This window comes from Coregonus clupeaformis, chromosome 2 (assembly GCF_020615455.1).
Source record: "Coregonus clupeaformis isolate EN_2021a chromosome 2, ASM2061545v1, whole genome shotgun sequence".
Classification (NCBI taxonomy): Eukaryota; Metazoa; Chordata; class Actinopteri; order Salmoniformes; family Salmonidae; genus Coregonus; species Coregonus clupeaformis.
The window spans coordinates 31,778,713-31,801,444 of NC_059193.1; the positions used below are offsets into that span (position 1 = coordinate 31,778,713).

The 22,732-nt window shown below is 44.7% G+C and overlaps 1 protein-coding gene across 1 annotated transcript; it reads left to right on the forward strand.

The window, feature by feature from the left end:
- The first annotated feature begins 695 nt into the window (after positions 1-695).
- LOC121534298 (protocadherin-12) lies at positions 696-22,732 on the forward strand. The gene is made up of 4 exons (XM_041840934.2): positions 696-4,830; positions 6,310-6,401; positions 11,262-11,410; positions 21,271-22,732. Exons 1-4 carry the CDS (start codon positions 1,915-1,917, stop codon positions 21,690-21,692), a joined length of 3,579 nt encoding a protein of 1,192 aa, XP_041696868.2. The 5' UTR covers positions 696-1,914; the 3' UTR covers positions 21,693-22,732.

Below are 22,732 nucleotides of genomic sequence, written 5' to 3' on the forward strand. Positions count from 1 at the left end.
TAGAGCCTAGTCGTATTGGCCGACCTTTGCTCTCTCTGGCCACACAGAGACGGTCACTCTGAGGGGAGTCAGCCGCCCCTTTTGGCTTTTTAAGAGGTATGGTGACCGAAGCCCTTAACTGTGTCTCTGAAAACATACAGTGGAGTAAGGGGACTGATATCTTTAGCATCATCTTTCATAGAGTTATCACCCTGTCCGGTGTTAGCACTCTGTGAAAAGCTTTTATTGGCCCGTGCAGTAATGGGTTTGTTGATGTCCGAGCTGAAGGGGAAGTGATATGCTTGAAACTTCTCATGCTATTCTTTCTGGTGTAACTTATAGGCCTACGGTTCCTTCATTTTAGGTCCTCAAATAGTAGATGAAAAATAAGTATTATATTAATGCAAACAGGAGAATAATGTAAATGTAAACATTGATTGATCAGGTTGATTGGTCAGGTTGTGTATGTTGTGTTAACTGTACAGAGTATAACAAACTTTGTCTTTCTAGGCTCAGGCTATTGGATAATTTCCCATCACACATTCAACTTTTATATTTATACATGCAGAGCTAAGATTATGCCATTTCATACTCTTTTTTAATTTTCCTATCATGGAGATCCTGTACATATAATTGGCAAGATGTATAATGGTCTGATGTTGATTATCAGGATTGTTTGCAGTTTTGTGTAATTGTTGCGAGCCCTTCGGTATGGATAGATGCTACTTTTTACAGCAGCACAAATTGTATGTTCTTGACTGTGCTATGTGTAAAAAAAAAAAAAATAACAACAATTTGCAGCTTACTGCTGAGAAACCCAACTAAAACCATATCATATTACAACAACAAATGAAAATAGACAAAGTAGTCCAGAAAGGGGCATTTTACCAGCTAAAAGACGTTTGAGGCTGAGAAGTTTGAAGTTCCCAACACATTTATCAGCAAGAGCTATCTAGTGTTTAGGATTTCTGTCGCGAGCCCAGACCATACGTCATGGAGCTCTGAGTTCAGAGCAGGCCTGGTTACAGCTCAAAGTCCCATAGGGGCAACGCTTCAAGCCCACTCTGATTTCTACAGAGTTAAAGATCCACAATGCAAGGTTCTGATGGTTTTTTGAAGATTGCAGGAAGCAACAAGGCAAAAGGAGTGAAGGACTGGGGGCAGAGGCAGAGGGAGGATCACATTTCTTTAAAAGCACTCCAATGTTGTTTCAACTCCTGCTTGATTTCCTGATGGCCCACTCTTTTGTTTTGGGGTGTGGAGTCCAGATTTGCATATGCTCCACCCCCCTGTTCTGATTGGCTGGGTCCTACCCTGCATGTGTAATCACAGATCCAAACTTCTTCAGTGCTCTCCTTACTTTACTTTGTAGCTACAGGCCGATGAACCGGGAGGCTGGGAGCCAGCAAGCTGTGTGAGTGATTAATGCAGTAAGCTGTGAGAGTTTGTGTGTGTAAGAGAGGGAGGCAAAAGTTCTAGTTATATGGTTCTGTAATTTAGTTATCTAACTAAACGTAAGGGTTGTGAGGTTATTGGTATAAAAAGGATGTAGGGTTGTCTTTCATTCATTTGGTCTTTAATTCAAATCTGTTTTGTTAGGAAAAATATTATATTGTTTTATTGATAGATTGAGCTGTAATTGTTGGTATATTTTGTGCTGATACTCAGAGCTTGGTAAAAGTGTAAGAATATGGGTGGATGAGCTGTTTGATTCAGGGCTTATATTGATAAAAAATGTATTCTATGTTTTGTTGATTTATAACTAAAATATTTGACTTTTTTACTGAATCGGGCTATTTTAAAAGGATATATTTTCTATCAATAGTTTACTTTTTTCATCAGTCATCATCAGTATTTAAATTGAAGAAGTAAGGGGAAAAAATTACACTACCTTATCTTAGTAGTTTATTGTGGGTGTTAGACATGCCCTTTTAAATGCTGGACAGGACAGTAATATCTCACACAGTCATGCTGCTGGCTCTACTGCTGGTTCTGTGCCTTAGTTCTGGGGCCCAGTCTTCAGACCCGGCCCCATTAACTGTCATGTACCGAGTCTGGGAGGAGCAGCCTGTGGGCACCAGGGTCGGCCGTCTGGTCGATGACCTGCATCAGAGAGGCGAGGCAGGGGTACTGGAGGATTTCCAGGTCGTGGAGCATGGTCAAGCCCTGCCTTTCTCCATCGGAGCAAGAGACGGAACTGTCTCCACCCTCGGCCAGCTGGACCGGGAAGAGCTGTGTCGAGGCTCGGACCTGTGTGAGCTGGCCTTCAGCGTCCTTTACAGGAAAGGTGGTGCTATCCACTTCCTGAGGGTGCGGGTGGAGGTGATGGACCTGAATGACCACAGCCCCACCTTCCCCAGCAGCCAGCAGGAGGTGGAAATCTCTGAGACGGCCACGTTGAGGATGCGGATCCCCCTGGACCGAGCGGTGGACCCGGATGCCGGCCCCAATGGCCTGCAGACCTACTCGCTGTCTGTCAACCAGCACTTTGCCCTGGATGTAAGAAGCGCTGCAGATGGGCCAAAGCAGGCAGAGCTGGTGGTGATCAAGGAGCTGGACAGGGAGGTGCAGTCCTCCTTCGAGCTGACTCTGGTCGCCTGGGACAAGGGGAACCCTCCCAGGTCGGGCAGTGCTCTGGTCTGGGTAAACATATTGGACTCTAATGATAACAGCCCCATGTTTGAGGACAGCACCCCCACCGTGGAACTAACCGAGGATACAGCCCGTGGGACTATCATCATAAACATCAAGGCCACGGACCCTGACCAAGGGGCCAACGGGGAGGTTGAGTACTCTCTAAGCAAGCATGCTCCACCTGAGGTGCAGAAGCTTTTCAGTGTCCACCCCCAGAGTGGGGCAGTGACTTTAAAAGGCCCACTGGACTATGAAGCCAAACACTCTTATGAGGTGGACATCCAGGCTCGCGATCTTGGGCCCAACGCCATCCCCTCTCACTGTAAACTACACGTCAAGCTGAGGGATGTCAATGATAATGCACCAAGGATCCACGTCACTTGGACGCCTCCTGATTCCCTAGTGGCAACTGTTTTAGAGGGTGCACCAGAGGACACGTTCCTTGCACTGGTGATGGTCTCTGATGCAGACTCCGGGGACAACGGGAATGTGCACGCCCACATCCAGCACGGATCAGGCCACTTCCGCGTCAAGAAAATCCATGGCGACAACTACATGATCGTAACCAATGGCACCCTGGATCGGGAAAAGGTCATGGAGTATAATCTCACATTACTTGCCCAGGACTACGGTGACCCTCCATTGTCATGTGTTAGACACCTAGTTGTCCATGTGTTGGATGAGAATGACAATGCCCCTGTGTTCTCCAAGTCCCACTACAGGGCTTCCTTCAAGGAGAACAATACTGTGGGCCTCCAGGTCCTCAAGGTAGAGGCCAATGATGTAGACATTGAGCTCAGCGGCAGGGTGTCCTTCTCCATCCGAGAGTCCAATGAACTGGGAACTCCCACGGCGTCTTTCGCCATCCACCCCACCAGTGGCGTAGTCAGCGCCCAGCAGTCATTGGACTACGAGGAGTCGCCCACCTACTCCTTCATCGTGGAGGCCATAGACCATGGGCATCCACCCCTCACCAGCACCGCCACGGTACTCATCGAGATCCAGGATGTCAACGACAACTACCCCGTCATCAAGGAGCCGATGCCAAAGAAAGGCATAGCCTTTTTGAGTGTCCTGGTCAACGAAGAGAAGGGGGAGATAGTGACAGAACTAGGGGATGGTGCTGAAGAAGGCTCCACCTATCCTCAGACTGATCGCTCTGTCCAAAATGGATTTACGGGATTCCTGGCCACTACCATCAAGGCAAATGATCCAGACTCTGGCCTGAATGGAAGACTCAGCTACATGATCACAGATGGAAACCCCACTGGACTATTCAGACTCAACGACACCACCGGACAACTGTATGTTAACACAACCAATGCTACAGAGCTCATTGGGAAAACGTTCAAAGTGGATATCGCTGTATCGGACAAGGGTTCTCCAAGGTTAGTGACAAAGGCCACCTTGGAGGTGGCTTTCATCAACTTGCGGGACCATCTGAAGAACTCTGCCCCTGGTAACCGTGGCCAGCTGAGTTACACCATGATGGTGGCCATCTGCCTTGGGGCCAGCTGCATCCTGCTTCTCCTGGCCGTTGCCCTGGTGACCACCTTCTGTCGCCCCACGAAACGAGACAACCATTCCTACAACTGCAGGACGGCCGAGTCCACCTACACGCGCCACCCTCGCCGCCCGCAGAAGAACATCAGGAAGACCGACATCCAGCTGGTGCCAGTCCTGAGGGGACGAAGGGAGAACCCTCCAGAAGATGAGGATGAAGCCAAGCCCCTCTCCCCTATGCTCCTGGTGGTTGAAGAGCAACACACCGTAAGGCAGTACAGCAACTCCATGAACCCAACAGTCCGCTCCCAGGTCTACCCAGAGGGGGGATCAACGCTACCAGTCACCCATTCCAGAACACTCAGTAAACCCGGGAGCATCGAGCTGGACGGCACTCTTCCTCGGACCCCGGCCACTCTTTACCGAACCCTGCGTAAGGCAAGAAACCCTTCATCGTCCTCTTCACTGTATCAGACCAGTACCCTGAGGCGGCATGGGAATTCTGAGATCCAGGTTAGCCCTGACGTTGAAGAGCCAGAACCATCATCCCCAGTGTCCCTGGTGGCAACACTTAGAAGGCCCAAGAACACAGATACCAGAGGTGGACTTGACGCTGAAGACCACAGATGGATGCTGAGGAACCTGGTCCGTCTCTCCATGGCTGCCTTCGGAGAGAACTCCATTGAGCTGTCCGCTGCCTCTCCCGAAGTGCAGGTAATAAACCTTTTCGTTATAATTACTTCAAACATGAATGCACATTTGGTATATCTTATGCAATGCATTCCATTGGTTTTCATCATTCTCATGTTAGATGATACCCTATATCCATTTAACGAATAACAGACAGGAAACACTTTTTTTCTCAGACTTTTATATTATAAATAAGCCTTATTTTTTCACATGCTCTCACTTAAATAATTAAGCAATTAAGTGTAACCTACAGGAATTGAGATACATTTAAATTGAAGGTCCTGAGAGCAGATATTTCCCCCCCTCTGGTGTATGGCTTACATAGGAAGCCTGAGGGGACAACTAACAGATGATGCTGGAGCCAAAGCATTGCGCTTATTCAGGTGCTCATGTGTCAGCCACTGTAATCCTGTCTACTCCCATGCCCCCCGAGCAATCGCACCAATCCTTTTACACAATATCGCATAACAGACTCATATAGAGAAGGAAAAATGCCAGGAAGAATCAGTAGACCACTCTTATTCTCTAAGGGGGAAGCCCAGCCAAAGTAAGCTCTGATATGTCTGTAGTGTAAGGTAATACTTCTTTGACATGTAAGGACCGTGAGCCGTCAGTGACAAATGGTCCAAATCGCTATTGTTGAGCTCACTTTAAGCAAAGAAAAACAGCAACTGTAAAGGTCTACTCAAGAAGTGCTGTGCTAGTCAAACGACACATCCTCATTGAGGGGGAGTAGACGCAGACGGCGATGCCAACGCCCAATGGTCTTAGAACAAAGAGTCTGGCAAGGTTTTAAGGCCTCACGTAAATGCCACTATAAGAGCAGAAAGATGCCTGAGTGTTGACCCACCTCTACTTCACCTCCGCCTGCTCGCCCCAGTTGGAGGTTTTCAGATTTTTCCCTCCCCTCCTCCTCCACATGACCATATTTCAGAGGTTCATCCTGGAAGGAAACAGGTCAGAGAATAATAGCCCTTACGTAGAAGCGCTTTCCTGTCCACCCTCTGCCCTCTGAGTCCAACACATACACGTGCATGCTCACACACACACACACACACACACACACACACACACACACACACACACACACACACACACACACACACACACACACACACACACACACACACACACACACACACACACACACACACACACACACACACACACACACAAACCTCCCTCTCTACACCTCACAAAGACTGTTTCCTCTCTAAATGTGGAGGCCAGAGTTAGCAGCACATCCACTTCCATAAGAAAGATATCAGCACAAACTGCTACAATTGACCTCCTCAATGTTAGGGATTGCCATAGTGAGAGAGACAGGTTGAATAGATTCTCACAGAACAATAATATTGATTCATTTGACGATTGACACCTCCACCCAATACACTCAACAGCCTCAATACACCACACTCTTGAAACCCTAGTTTGTTATTCTGACTTCTGTGTTATAATATCACTGTCTCCTAACCCCTTTCATCATCTCCTGCCTCCTTACAGCAGATTTCCCAGCTCCTCTCCCTGCTCCACCAGGGCCAGCTACAGCCAAGACCAAACTTCCGAGGCAACAAGTACTCCCAGCGCGCTGGCAGGTGAACACATATCCTCTTTCTTCTTTTTTCCCTTTTTCTTTTCATTATCCCTCCTTTGTTTCAGAGCCAGTTGGCTGTTGATCACTACAACCACTACATGCATCATTGGTTTTAGATCTTATTAATGCCTTAGGATCCAATAACAGGCTACATGACAATCTGACTTTCATTATGTATCTTTTCACTAAATGTAACTTGTCAAAAACTTTGATTTACATACATATGTATTTTTTATTTATCCCTTATTTCTGAGATTTTAAAGCAATTTTTCAAAGGAGACCTGCCCGAAGACACACAATGAATACAAGCGCCCTATGAATAATTATTGTTTCAAATCTTCCTACACACTGGGCACAGACATCAGTTCAACATCTAGTTTTGATTTACATTTGGTTGAGTTGTCAACTAACATAAATTCAACGTGAAATCGACAACAAAAAAACGGACATTGATGACTTTTACAAAATCCAATCAGCTTTCCACGTTGAGTCAACGTCCTCACATTGAATCTTGTTGTTGAAATGACAAGGAAACAACGATGATTCAACAAGTTTGTGCCCAGTAGGTACTGGGTAGTAATATAGCTAGACAATGGAGCTCAGGTATGTGTCTGCCCTCAGTCTGCCCAGTAACAGGAAGAGTGCTTCATACCATAAGTGCTCTGCCAGTCATCCAGGCAGTCACTGTGGCAGGGAGCACGTCAGAGCAGGACTCAGTGCCTACCACACTGCCCTGACTCATGCCCTACGGCAGGAACCAGCACATCCACTGACCACAATGTTATCTTCTATACACAGTATGACTTGAGGGGTTTATATCTGGTTCAACCTCTTTGCTTACATGAAGAATGAAGACTCTGTCATTATATTTTCTTTAACGGAGATCATCTTAAAACAAAGATTTGTTTAGAGAACAAAATAATCATGCATTGTTAAAGGCACAATGCAAAGACTATTTCCCCCCCTCTACGTGGGGTGTCTGTTTTGTGTCATGGCCGACTATCTGGGAGGTTGACGGCCCCCCTGGTCTATCTCCCAATTATACAACGGGTGGGTCTAATCCAGGATGCTGATTGGTTAAAACCGCATTCCAGCTGGTGTCTATTCTACAAATTACCACCGGCCAAAGCTATGATGTTGAAATGCCTATTTACTCTGTTCCATCTCACTGCGCAATCCACTGTCTCATCAGCCCAGCCAGGCAATTTAAAACTTGTTCTCCACCATAAAAAGCATCTAGACGTTATTTCTCATTTATTTTAGATTAGCATTTGGTTTTCAACAGCGGAGATTTGTATAAACCTTGCTGTCTCTGTCTCCGACATTTGCAACATTGTTTCAATATTGAAATTCGATCTCCAGCTGTCCCATAGTAAGGAACGTCTTGGGACAAGACAGACAGGCAGACAGCTTTTCTCAGCCAGTCGAAATCATTAATCAGCTGGCATCATTTTTATGAATATATACAAAGAAATGTCAATAGAAAACAGGTAAAACTAAATGAAATGCAGCTAGTTTGCCGGTCTTTCCAAATTCAGTTTGAAGTGGTTGTATTAGCTGTGTTGTTGGCTAGCTCCTCTGAACAACAGTGTCCTTATGGGAGAGCACATTTTCTATGCCAGGCGAAATCGCGCATCATTAGCTCATTGTTATGGATGTATCCAAATAAATGTCACTAGAAAACAGCTTAAACAAATGCAAATGCAGCTACTTTGCTGTTATTCTGGCTGCACCGTTTGATGTGACTGTAAGTTAGCCATAGTTGGCTAGCTAGCAAGCAAGGGATAAGAACGTTGCCAGCCAGTATGGCAATGGAACATTTAGAACGAACGACTGGATCACATCCATAGATACAGAACAAAAAGACTGAATGACTGGGTCGTATCTCTGGCAACCGAACTGATAGAACGAACGACCAGCCGGCTTGGGTAGCAACCCTAGATTTGTGTCGGGACTATAGTATGAATAAATTCATAAAAATAACGTTTTTTATGAAAACATGTCAATCATTATTTGAATATGTTGGTAACCCATTGTATTAAAGTGATAATGCCCTCGAAGCCGGTGTTTGGAGGATAGATTGGCACAGTTTGCCGGCCCTCGACTTCATCTCTTTGATAAATCCCCCTCAAAATAATGTTTTTAAAGTGCCAAACACTGAATGCATTCTGCCAGATGATTGATTGTCTATTCAAACAATTTAAAAGTAAATGCTACAGCCCACACTATGCAAAAGACAAACTGTTGTTCAATATTTTGTTTATCGATAGATGACTGTGTTTCTATCTCCTGCCTTGGTATAGTCGCTGAGATTAAATAGGCTATGATGTCATACTCCTATTGCACAGCAATACTGTATATTATCCTACTCTACCCATGGCCTACTGTCAAATATTTTAAATAGGCTACCGGTCTGTTTACTTTTTAGCATTCTTGGCTATTGAATGAGGGATGGATGAATGGTAATATTTGTCGTATAGTAGCGCGAATTAACCGATCATGTCAGAAAAGGAGAGACTTGCTGCAATATGATTATGATTTATAGGCTATAATGAAAGAAACATATTAAGTTATGTGCTGCTATGTGATCTCCTTACCAGTGGTAAATGCATCTGTTTCAGCAACACCTCAATTTCCTCAAAATAACAATATACACTGCTCAAAAAAATAAAGGGAGCACTTAAACAACACAATGTAACTCCAAGTCAATCACACTGTCCACTTAGGAAGCAACACTGATTGACAATACATTTCACATGCTGTTGTGCAAATGGAATAGAGAACAGGTGGAAATTATAGGCAATTAGCAAGACACCCCCAATAAAGGACTGGTTTTGCAGGTGGTGACCACTGACCACTTCTCAGTTCCTATGCTTCCTGGCTGATCTTTTGGTCACTTTTGAATGCTGGCGGTGCTTTCACTCTAGTGGTAGCATGAGACGGAGTCTACAACCCACACACGTGGCTCAGGTAGTGCAGCTCATCCAGGATGGCACATCAATGCGAGCTGTGGCAAGAAGGTTTGCTGTGTCTGTCAGCGTAGTGTCCAGAGCATGGAGGCGCTACCAGGAGACAGGCCAGTACATCAGGAGACGTGGAGGAGGCCGTAGGAGGGCAACAACCCAGCAGCAGGACTGCTACCTCCGCCCTTGTGCAAGGAGGAGCAGGAGGAGCACTGACAGAGCCCTGCAAAATGACCTCCAGCAGGCCACAAATGTGCATGTGTCTGCTCAAACGGTCAGAAACAGACTCCACGAGGGTGGTATGAGGGCCCGACGTCCACAGGTGGGGGTTGTGCTTACAGCCCAACACCGTGCAGGACGTTTGGCATTTGCCAGAGAACACCAAGATTGGCAAATTCGCCACTGGCGCCCTGTACTCTTCACAGATGAAAGCAGGTTTACACTGAGCACATGTGACAGACTTGACAGAGTCTGGAGACGCCGTGGAGAACGTTCTGCTACCTGCAACATCCTCCAGCATGACCGGTTTGGCGGTGGGTCAGTCATGGTGTGGGGTGGCATTTCTTTGGGGGGCCGCACAGCCCTCCATGTGCTCGCCAGAGGTAGCCTGACTGCCATTAGGTACCGAGATCCTCAGACCCCTTGTGAGACCATATGCTGGTGCGGTTGGCCCTGGGTTCCTCCTAATGCAAGACAATGCTAGACCTCATGTGGCTGGAGTGTGTCAGCAGATCCTGCAAGAGGAAGGCATTGATGCTATGGACTGGCCCGCCCGTTCCCCAGACCTGAATCCAATTGAGCACATCTGGGACATCATGTCTCGCTCCATCCACCAACGCCACATTGCACCACAGACTGTCCAGGAGTTGACGGATGCTTTAGTCCAGGTCTGGGAGGAGATCCCTCAGGAGACCATCCGCCACCTCATCAGGAGCATGCCCAGGCGTTGTAGGGAGGTCATACAGGCACGTGGATGCCACACACACTACTGAGCCTCATTTTGACTTGTTTTAAGGACATTACATCAAAGTTGGATCAGCCTGTAGTGTGGTTTTCCACTTTAATTTTGAGGGTGACTCCAAATCCAGACCTCCATGGGTTGATACATTTGATTTCCATTGATAACTTTTGTGTGATTTTGTTGTCAGCACATTCAACTATGTAAAGAAAAAAGTATTTAATAAGAGTATTTCATTCATTTAGATCAAGGATGTGTTATTTTAGTGTTCCCTTTGTTTTTTTGAGCAGTGTACTTGCAATACAATTCTTTAACCACTAGAAGCTGTGCGTACGCATGGTCTGAGCTGTGTGTAGAGATACACACACTTTCCCGTCAGGTTCAAAATGGATAAATACCAATCTTTGAGGGAAAACTGACGCACGCAATGTTTAGAATTTTTTGTGAGTACGCACCTTTGATAAAGAGGCCCCAGGTCTGTCTGGCCTCTAACTGGATCTGATAAAGTCTCTGACTGGGAGCATGTTCTGTCATCAGTCTATACCTCGAGTCTCTGGTATTTTATCACCAAACTTTAAAACCCCCAGAAGTATATCAAGTAGGAGGCGAAGATTAGCGTTGCACAAGACCTCTTAGCATGGCTTAGAGCATCTCAGCACAGTTAAATACCACTTAGCACACCTTTGTCTGGCTCAATGCACTTCAGCACTTCAGGGTGTAGCCTAGGTACCGGGGTTGGAAGCTATTAAACTGAGCTCAGGTCAGCACATTCCAGAACAGCTTGATTCTTGGGAACAATTGAATATGACAACATGAGTCATAGTGAAGGTTCCACAAGATGGCTGACTATCGACCAATATCACTCCAAAATGTCGGTTCTAAAATGTCCTCCCTCACTGTCCCTGACGCTCCCCTGTCTGTTTCCTCCGCTTCCCTGAAGGTCTTACGCTCAGGACACTGATTGGCAAAGCACCAAGGACAGCGGCCATGGCGAAAGTGAGGCCGGAGACATGGACTGGGACACGGGCCGAGACTCCCCCGTCGACCCGCTGCTGGAGGAGGGGCTTAATAACCTGCTCAACAACCCTGGTAAGAACATTTTTAATATAACGTTTTTTTAACCAGGTTGTCCAATTGACAACAGACTACCCTTTCACCCCTAGATAGAAATTATACTATTTTATAGTCAACAAACAACAATAGATTGAAGGGAAAACATTTGAATGGTCAACATTAACAAAGAAAACACTTTTATTTGCATTTTTAGCTCTCTGTGGGGCTTCTACCACTTACTTATGTTCTTAAAATTCATAGCAAACTTAAGTGACTAACAATATAAGTTGAGCGTGGGTTTTTTCACTCAGCCGTAAAGATACACATTGAGATATATGTGAAATAGTTTGAATTGAAACAATGAGTGCAGCGCATAGTATGGTTAACCACACTAATACATATGTTCACATTCTATATATTCCAACCTACACTGAGTGTACGAAACATTAGGAACACCTGCTCTTTCCATGACATAGACTGACCAGGGGAATCCATGTGAAAGCTATGATCCCTTATTGATATAAATCCAATTCAATCAGTGTAGATGACGAGGAGGAGACAGGTTAAAGAAGGATTTTCAAGCCTTGAGACAATTGAGACATGCGTGAATGGGCAAGACAAAATATTGAAGTGAACGGGGTATGTTAGTATGTGCCAAGTTTTTCACGCTCAACAGTTTACCGTGTGTATCAAGAATGGTCCACCACCCAAAGGTCATCAAGCCAACTTGACACAACTGTGGGAAGCACTGGAGTCAACATGGGCCAGCATCCCTGTGGAATGCTTTCGACACCTTGTAGAGTCCCATGCCCCGACAAATTGAGGCTGTTCTGAGGGAAAAAGGGGGTGCAACTAAATATTAGGAAGGGGTTCCTAATGTTTGGTATACTCAGTGTATGTACATAGTAAACATATATATTGAGTTCCTTCCAATTGTTCAGGTCATCGTCACATCGGCTCTGTCTTTGTTCTTTTCAAGACACGGCACATAGTCTCTCTCTCTTAAGACTTCTGAATACGAGGATTTCTATCTTGAGTGAGAGCCATTTAAAGTCTATGCCGGTACAGTAATCTCCTACAGCGGTGTTACAAAGACCTGCGTGTGTGTTTGTGTGTGTGTCATGCTTGAGTCACCCATGCCCAAAGGGGTCCTCCATTAGCGTTGTAACTCACACTAGATTTGTGAGACACACGAACGGTGAGAAGCTCATGCTCTTTGAGGAATCATGACATTGTTTAAACATTGTTTCTGATTCCCTGGGCAACACATTTCTTTATTTTCACCTGGAGAGCCCCATATTTTAAGCTGTATAGAACAACCCCGACACACACACAGTCACCACCACCCACTCTGCCCTGAGGCAGTGTTTCAGAGAGATCTGAACAGATAGCCTTGAATCTGACCTCTGATATCATGTTCCACATCTGTCTTTCGTCCTGATCGACACAATGCAAAGGTGTGTGTGTGTATGTGTGTGTAGATCAGTGTGTTTTCAGCACCCCTTCTTCAGAATGTGGCTTCACAGTCTCTATCTCTCCTTGAGCTCTGCTATTTTCTTTTGAGTCTGCATTCCTTTGTTTGGTAGCCATATCACCCATTAAAGGGACAATTCACTCGAAAATCAAAGTTTAATCAAAGTCTTAGAGCTGATAGAAGATGAATCACATATCACCAATTGAATTGTCAGTTTTCAGTCAACTGATGATTTATTCAATATTTACCATTATGACTGTTATCAAAGTTGAGCTCTGACTTTAATCAGGTCTGTGGATCTAACGCTTAGCGGTATGCTTTAAACTGCTTCAATATTTGCTGGTGTTTGGTTGTGGTTGTAGTCAATCAACCACAGCAGGGGTGTTCTTCACATCAAACCTGTGTGTGTGGTGTGTCTAAGGGGGTTCTTTTGGTTCCAATAAGAGGGTCATTGTTTTCTGAGGATTTAGGGTTTCCCTGCTGGTGGGTCCAGTCTAATTAAGTTTGCAACGGGGGGGAGCCATGGATCATGAGAGATAAAGAGAAGAAGGCAGTGAGAGAGAGAGATGAGGTGAAGAGTGGGGGGTGAAGAGAAAGGGGGATGAGGTGTAGAGTGGGGGGTGAAGAGAAAGGGGGATGAGGTGTAGAGTGGGGGGTGAAGAGAAAGGGGGATGAGGTGTAGAGTGGGGGGTGAAGAGAAAGCTGGATGACTTTTAGAGTGGGGAGTGTAGAGAAAGGGAGAGGGATATAAGGAGAGGCAGAGGAGTTTGCCACATAAAAACAACAAGGAGTTAAGAGGAAAGGAGAAACACAGAGAGAGAGGGGATGGAGGGAGAGAGAAAAGGAGATGGAGAGAGAGAGATTTAAGCAATAAGGCATGAGAACCCGGGGATTATCTTGTGATAACTCCCAACTAAGGGCTGTTCTTAGACCTGAGGCGAAGCCAAGGGCCAGGAAACAACCCTTAGGAGGGTTTATCACACGACAATTCCCAGGTTCGAAGGCCTTATTGCTTTTATAAAACAGTTGCTAACATATTTAACAACATGTTTTTTTATAAAAAATGTTGTTTTAATTAGTAAATTAGCTTTATTTCATCCATCCACCAGACGATATAGTCTGGACAAAAGCCAGTTCTGATGTTCTGAAGTTGCTAACCAACAGGCTGGACGTTAATTATATTCTCATGTTTTGACCCAGTCGTTCATTCTATTCATCCCACGTTTCTATGCTAAACAAATCATTGGCATGTAGCTAGCTAGCTAGCTAGGTAGCAGAGGTTCAATGATTACAAGAGCGAGGAGAACTTAAATGTAGTAAATAATTTATAAATAGGCAACAACCAGCTGATGGTCGAGTCAATAAGATAGTTAGGGAGGATAGCTAGGCTAACGTTACTTCTCCTTTGCTAACTAACTAGCCAAATGCAGCTAACACACAATCACATCAAGCAGCTGAAATGACAGCAAAATGTGCATTTTCATTTGTTTGACCTTCATTTCTATATCCATTATAATGATCCTGATAAATGAATTTGTCTCATCACGTTCATATGGAGATCGCAAAAAAACCTGCAACATGTTGCACAGGTTGGATAGGCACACAGCGAGGCTTATGTGAACCCCCTCTGTACCAAACCAAATGCTAGGCTAGTAGCATGGGGAAATATTGTCAAGGAGCTTTTTTCCAGGGGAGATTAAGCTTATAAATTGACTGTCTGGGCTGTGGGACAGTGGATGCACATTGATACATCTAATGGAACAGTTAACAGGCATTACCCGTGGAATGTGGAATTGTGGTGCTATAACTCCCTGCTATCAATCAGCATCCAGGATCCAAACAACAGGATCCATCCCGTTTTATAAAATGAGATGCAGATGGGGGACGGAACGGGGCTGAGGCGTTTGCAGAGAAAGGGGCCAGATAAGGAAGCAGCATTTTAAAAAACCGGATGTGATTGAACCCAGGCAGGTAGCTTGTGAGTTACCTCTCTCTCTGATGTGGCTTGCTGTGAGTTTGATTGATCACTGCCTCCCCAGCCTCTGTGTCAAAGTCAAGCAGACGTAACAAACCGTTAAAAAAGGGACAGCCTGCCCCCATTAGTTTCTGACAGTGTTTTATATGTACGCTAGCCCTGTTAGCAACGCTCTCTTCTGAGGTCTCCGGGAGACGACAGACATGAAAGATAGCCTTAGAAGTAATGGTGGTCGACTGAGTCAGCGCAACTTCATTAGATGACCTTTGCATGTGGTTCAAACCCCCACATATATGGAGCTCACTCTCTTTCATTCAAAACAAATATCTCACATCAGAGGCTTTGAACATTCCAAACAAATACAGCGGAGGAGAACTATCTTACAGGGATTTGGGGGCGAAACATGATGCGTTTGAACATCATGTGGGATTTGTGTTGGTTACTTTTCACTGATGTGTAGTGTAAAAACAGTGGTATAAGGACTTGTTTTGTTTATGGATTGAGATTTAAGTCGAGGGCTGTCAGTGTCACGCAGTGTGTGTGTGTGGTGGGGGGGGGGGAGTATGAGAGTGTGTGTGTGTGTTTGAAAGAGGGAATGAGAGTGTCTATGTGGTGTGTCAGAGAGGGAATGAGGGTTTGTGTGTGGTGTGTCAGAGAGGGAATGAGGGTGTGTGTGTGTCTGGGGTATGTTCTGGGGTCGTTCAGTGACTGCTCTGTAAGTTTGTGTGTTAGAGCAGTGGTTCCCAACCTTTTTTGGTTACCGTACCACCAACTGAATTTTGCTCTGCCTGGAGTACACCTGAAGTATCCCCTCATGTGCATTTTACCAGTAACCCTATGGACTCATGAGTCTTTTCAACTACCCTCTGTGGATAGGCCAAGTACCCCCAGGGATTCTAGTACCCCTGGTTGGGAACCACTTAGAGAGTGTGTGCGTATCCGGGTCTGGTTGTGATTAGCTGTAAAGGACCACAGGGCAAGTGTAACATGCAGGATATGAACCCGGGTCTCCCACGGGAGCAACCAACGTCTTAGACCAAGAGGGAATTTTCTCTTGGTCTGAAGGGCAGACACTGGTTTTTGAAGTTTGCAGGCGGGGCTACATCACGTGACTATGAGCATCCATGCCCGACTCAAGGTCCGCTACATTCACCCCCCTTTGACCTCCTCCCCCAGGAAAGACCGCCCCACGTTGGGCACCAATGTAACATGGGGATATGAATCCGGGTCTCCCACGGGAGCAATCAACGTCTTAGACCAAGAGGAAATTGACACTGGATGCGGTCCAAACACGTTATTTTTACCCCCTCAGCCCTTACGCTAGCCACTTTCCCTCAGGGGAATCCCCGGCGAAGTGGAGGTCCAATTCACAAACGTTGTCCCCTCGGCCCTCGATTTAGCTTGAGGGAGCGAGTGAAGAACTTTGGTCACTTGCGGGGTTGATGTGACCCACAATTCACTGCAACTGTGGTCAAACTCTGGTGGCCGCGAAGTGTCAAATTTAATCAACAAGGCTGCATCTTCGGTAAGTCCGAAAAAATTCGGAAGCTAGCTTGCTAAAAAATATATATAGACAACATTAATTTTAGCATTGGCAAATTGGCTTAGTCTCGTAGTGAGGAGCCTATAAAACGTAGCTAGATTCATAAGCATATTTTTTGGAATTTCTCTATTTTATTGGAATAAATGACCAAACTATAAAACTAGCTAGCCAGCTATGGGTAACTGTAGCTAGCTACCTGACAGGAGTGCTAGCTAGGTTAGCTTACTAGGTACATTAACAGCTTTAGGTTGGTTGTTTTTAAACTCAACTTCAAGATTTCCACCAAGGATGTTGCCTCACCGATCATCACTCTCCCTCGCTTGGCCAAGGGACATTTAAGGTACACTCGGATGTGACGATGTAAAACGTCATTCAAGGGCTGAGGGTTTAGGGCAGAGGAGCATTTGACACAGTAGAGCATCGGTTCCTCTTCTGCTCCCTTGAGAAATTTGGCTTTGGGTTTTTTTTCTGGAAGGCTCGTAAGACACTACACGAATGGTAACAGCTCTATCAAACTGAAACATGGCACCTCACCTAGATTTGAGTTAAAGAGAGGTATTAGGCAAGGTTGACCAATCTCACCATATCTGTTTTTTATGAATCACCTTCCTACAAATTCTTGAAATAATAGTCCTGTACAAGGTATTTCCATGGCTGGTAAATAAATTATTATAAGCTATAGCTGGCTGACGATACTACACTTTTTATGAAAGAGGCTAGTCAGATTCCCATATTGATCAATGTGATAGAATCATTTTCCAAAGCATCTGATCTATGTCTTAACATTAATAAATGTGAAATCATGGCTGTCAAAGATTGTGTGACACCCTCATATTATGTTATTCCAGTGAAAGAAGAACTTACATATTTAGGCATTACCATTACTAAGGATCAGACGTCTAGAGGCTTACAACATTTTAACCCTCTTATTAAAAAACCGGAGAAGAAGCTAAATCAATGGCTACAGCGGGACTTATCTTTAAAAGGAAGAGGCCTAATAACCAAGGCTGAGGGTATCTCTAGACTAACATATGCTGCTCTATCTTTATATCTTGATGGTAAATAAGCAAAGAGATAGACCAGATGCTTTTCAACTTTCTGTGGAGAAACCGTACCCGTTACATTAGGAAAACTATTGTAATGAACACTTATGAGTATGGTGGGCTGAATTTTCTGGACTTTACTACCTTAAATAATACTTTTAAGATCAATTGGATAAAACAATTCCTAAGAAGACCCACTTCTATGTGGAACTTTATTCCTCATCATGTCTTCTCTACTTTTGGTGGCCTTAACTTCATGTTGGTTTGCAATTATAATATTGAGTTCCAGAGAAACTCTGCTTTTTATCGGCAGGTTTTATTGTCATGTACCTTCATTTATAAGCATAATTTTTCTCCAGACAGATATTATATATGGAATAATCGGGACATATTGTATAAAAATACTTACAGTGCATTCGGAAAGTATTTAGACCCCTTGACTTTTTCCACATTTTGTTACGTTACAGCCTTATTCTAAAATGGATAAAATCGTTTTCCCCCCCTCATCAAGCTACACACAATACCCCATAATGACGAAGCAAAACCAGGTTTTTAGAAATGTGTGCAAATTTATAAAATATCACATTTACATAAGTATTCAGACCCTTTACTCAGTATTTTGTTGAAGCACCTTTGGCAGAGATTACAGCCACGAGTCTTCTTGGGTATGATGCTACAAGCTTGGCACACCTGTATTCGAGGAGTTTCTCCCATTCTTCTCTGCAGATCCTCTCAAGCTCTGTCAGGTTGGATGGGGAACGTCGCTGCACAGCTATTTTCTCTCCAGAGATGTTCGATCAGGTTCAAGTCCGGGCTCTGGCTGGGTCACTCAAGGACACATTCAGAGACTTGTCTCGAAGCCACTCCTGCATTGTATTGGCTGTGTGCTTAAGGTCGTTGTCCTGTTGGAAGGTGAATTTTCGCCCCAGTCTGAGGTCCTGAGCACTCTGGAGCAGGTTTTCATCAAGGATCTCTCTGTACTTTGCTCCGTTCATCTTTCCCTCGATCCTGACTAGTCTCCCAGTCCCTGCCACTGAAAAACATCCCCAAGCATGATGCTGCCACCATCATCCTTCACCATAGGTATGATGCCAGGTTTCCTCCAGACGTGACGCTTGGCATTCAGGCCAAAGAGTTCAATCTTGGTTTCATCAGACCAGAGAATCTTGTTTCTCATGGTCTGAGAGTCTTTAGATGCCTTTTGGCAAACTCCAAGCGAGCTGTCATGCGCCTTTTACTGAGGAGTGGCTTCCGTCTGGCCACTCTACCATAAAGGCCTGATTGGTGGAGTGCTGCAGAGATGGTTGTCCTTCTGGAAGGTTCTCCTATCTCCACAGAGGAACTCTGGAGCTCTGTCAGAGTGATCATCGGTTCTTAGTCACCTCCCTGACCAAGGCCCTTCTCCTCTGATTGCTCAGTTTGGCCAGGCGGCTAGCTCTAAGAATAGTCTTGGTGGTTCCAAACTTTTTCCGTTTAAGAATGATGGAGGCCACTATTATTGGGGACCTTCAATGCTGCAGAAATGTTTTGGTACCCTTCCCCAGATCTGTGCCTCGACACAATCCTGTCTCGGAGCTCTACGGACAATTCGTTCCACCTCATGGCTTGGTTTTTGCTCTGACATGCACTGTCAACTGTGGGGAAAAAATAAAAGGGTTTAGGGCCGAAGGCTGTCTACTTTGAGTTTGAAACATAGCCACTAGTTTTGAAGTTCGCAGCTGGGGCTACCTCATCATGTGACCATGAGCAACCATGCCCCACTCATGTCCGCAACACAAGTGATCAGCAGACGCTTTTTCTAGGCCACGAGCCCAATTAGATTGAAGCGAGGAGAATCAAGTTAGAGTTGGGGAGGCCAAAACAAGGAAGTCATTCATTATGCACAATTGGCCTGTGTATATCGTGGTTCACTTATTGTATTCAGCAGTGTATTTTCAGTCCACTGGTGTTTTCTTCTTAATTTATTCCTGGTGTCGTCATCTTTTAGCATGTTGCTCGTGTTTTGCCATTTAAAAAATTATCTCGATACTCTACCCATTTTGTTTCTGTTCGGTGAATTGTTTGTACATAGGACCCTTGATTCGATTTTTTTCAATATACTATTTAAATGTAAATGATGCATTACATTCTCATCATACCATACAGCAGGAGTCGGCAACAGGCGGCCAAAACCGCCCTTTGGGGATTACATTTTTTGGTTAAAAAAGACTAAAATCACCAGGAATTCAGCTAAAAATTTGTTTAATTTAGGAAATCTGTTCCCAAGTATTCCCACGAATACAAAAATAGATATGTGATCGTGTCTCAATGTAATCAAGGTATGAAGTTATTGTCATTTTCAAATACAATCTCTTTTTGGGCTTAGTTGTGGTCAATTTGCAGTGTACAAATTATTATAATTATGTTCCGGCCCACTGTCCATCTGCTCTGACCCCCAAAAAATCTAGTTTACCCCTGCCATACAGTTATATGATAATCAGGCGTGCACATCCCCATACAAAAAAAGTATTCAAAAATGCCTGGAATTCCTAACTGTAGAGAATGGATTTTTACCTGTTTTGAGTGTGTACGTGCTCATTTTAGCCTTGTTTGAACCTGGTGCTAACATGGGTCCTTTGTCCTGATCTTGTCTACATTCTGATGGTGCCCACATTTCCAGAAATATGTCTACACATGGAATTAAAATGTGTCTGTTATCTGTCCACTATGGCTGCATTGTGACCAGATTTCCTGGCCCCTTCCTTTATGCAAATCTTTCATAGATATTCTTTCAAAATAATGTTTATTTATTTATTGTAAGACATATATTGATGTAAACAGTCAATGGTGCCACCTGCCAATGATTTTAGAGGGCGGAATAATTATGATTTAAATGGTTTCTCTGTCCATATTTCTACACTTGTAAGATATCAAGACACAATGTGTGTCTGACTACCAGAGGTGGGCAGGATGATCTGATCTCAATCAGATCACAATGTGTCTTTTGATTGTTTACACCTGTCTAAAGATGTGGGCACAATCAGAATGTGGACAAGATCTGGACAAAGGACGCAAGTTAGAAACAGGTATAAACGGGCCTTATGTGTAAAACCCCTTGACCACTTTAATGCCGATTTATGGTCATTCCGGCATCTGCATTGGCCATACAGCATTTACTGCGATGCTGCCTCTTCATAAGTAAGGGCATTCATATTTATTGCACTTTTCAAGGAAGTAAATGTGTTTATACATGATGTACCGCCCCCACCTACCGTCATCCAATCATGTCAATGCGGAGCTATACGGAGCCCACTGCATTGTAAAAAAATTGGGGAGGCGCATTACGATGTGGTAAGGAGCTTGATTTGGCCTTTTGCGTCACACCCTCTGTACGGCGCCTCTGGACCGCATAAATCGGCTTTTACTTGAGTATAACTCAGGATACAGCCAGGAGATGACAGGAAATGCCGGTTCACAACAGCCAGATAAATATACCCCTCCTGTGATTTCCTCTATCCTGTTTTCGTCCCACAGAGTGTTTTTCTCAAGGAAATTGTTGTTCAGCAAGATTAGACTTTTACCTCCATAAGCTTATTTTTATTGACTTATTTTTCAAATCATCATCTTCGACATGCCAGATAATCATTCTCCCATCTTCAGATTTCATGTAACGTTGTTTTCTCATGAGGAAATTCATTTTCTTAGGGACAAACAACAATATTGACCAACAACAACAAAGAACACCCACATGTTCCACCTGTGTCACATCCAGCGCTGTATCACTGTAGAGCTGTTGCTTTGTCCTATGTAGTTAAACAACTGTATTGCCAATACTCCATACTTTATTGACATGTTCTCATCTCTCTCCTTGTCTCTTATCAGATGACGTCTTTGCTGACATAGAGGACCCTGCGTGGATGTCCCGCCTCTCCCTCCCCCTCACTGCCGACTACCACGAGAATGTTTTTGTCCCCAATGGGCCACCGTCCCCTGAAACCCATTGCTCCCCAGACACCCTTGACTCTGCCTCCTTCTCCACCTTCGGTAAGACGCCAGAGGATGGCTCACTGGGCGGGGCCTTGCTCTCCGAGGTCAACACCTTGTTTAATATGCTCCTGACCCAGAAGGGCGACTCCAAGCCCCGGCCCTCGCCAGACGTGCTCTACAGACTGTCCGCCGCCTACCGGCGTTCGCTGGGGCTGGAAGGAGATGCCGCCGCAGCAGGGGGCGCCAACATGCCAAGGAACTCTGTGAACCCCGAAAAGAGGTCCCCCCTGGCTCAATGCTCGGTCCAATGCCCTTAGGCATAACCCATGGTATGAGAACAGTTGCCTCAACTTCATTTGATTGGTTCTTGTGTGTTTGGGCGCCTAAGACCTCCACCACTTTTACCTGTTGCTGTGGTTTCAGAAATGACTGAACTGCTCAAGCTTACAAGAGCAACTCCCTTCCTTCTCCTGACATATCCCCATTAGGAGATGTCAAATACACGCCTAAGCCCTCAGACAGCCTTCTTCCCTGTCTGAAAAAGGCAAAGGCCAGAAGAGGGAGAGGAGTTAACCCAAGGCCTTTATTCAGTGCTGGAACAAGCACAATGTACTATACAGTACTCCCTACATATAACAGTGTACATTTACCTTGAGATAAATGTTACACAATGAAACTGTCTTCCTCATGTGGCACATACTCCTCTATCATTCAGATGCAACAAAGATAAACACTTCTAACCAGAGACAGAAAGTTAATCAATGGGAGCAACAACACGTTGTTAGCGTTGTCCATGGTATGAATGGCTGAGTTTAGCAGCCCTTAGCAAAGAGCCCAAGAAGGAAACGGCTCTTGTCTTTCTTAAGACAAAACACTAACAACACTAAGTCCTGTTCCTGAGGAGGAATGTGTGAAAAGTCTGTCAAAATGGACCTAGTCTGCCGACTCTTCCTTCACCACCATTCTGAGAAATGTCTCCATTGTTGATTAGTATTTGTATTTACTCAAGTAAATTATTTAGCTACTGAAAAATGTAGTATTTACGGAGGTATAAATGTTGATATGTCTGTGTAGGAAACACTTAAACCTTGTTCACATTGGCAGTTTGAAATTACTCAAATCCAATTTCTTTGCATACCCGAATCGAATCTGTTATTTTTCCTGCAGTCTGAACAGCTAAAAAGCACATGGAATCTGATATAAGTCGGATACCAATCTTATTCTTGGCCATGCGACTTGTTTCTGAACGGTCAAATCAGATTTATTTGCCGTCAAGTGGTTTGTTTTAAAAATGTTTTAAATGTTTTGTCATTTAGCAGACACTCTTATCCAGAGCGACTTACAGGAGCAATGTCTG

Excerpts from the sequence above, each read along its gene's own strand:
- LOC121534298 (XM_041840934.2), top strand. The coding sequence starts at position 1,915 with ATGCTGGACAGGACAGTAATATCTCACACAGTCATGCTGCTGGCTCTA. Across the intron at positions 6,402-11,261 it reads TACTCCCAGCGCGCTGGCAG|GTCTTACGCTCAGGACACTG; the intron begins GTGAACACATAT and ends GCTTCCCTGAAG. Across the intron at positions 11,411-21,270 it reads TAACCTGCTCAACAACCCTG|ATGACGTCTTTGCTGACATA; the intron begins GTAAGAACATTT and ends GTCTCTTATCAG.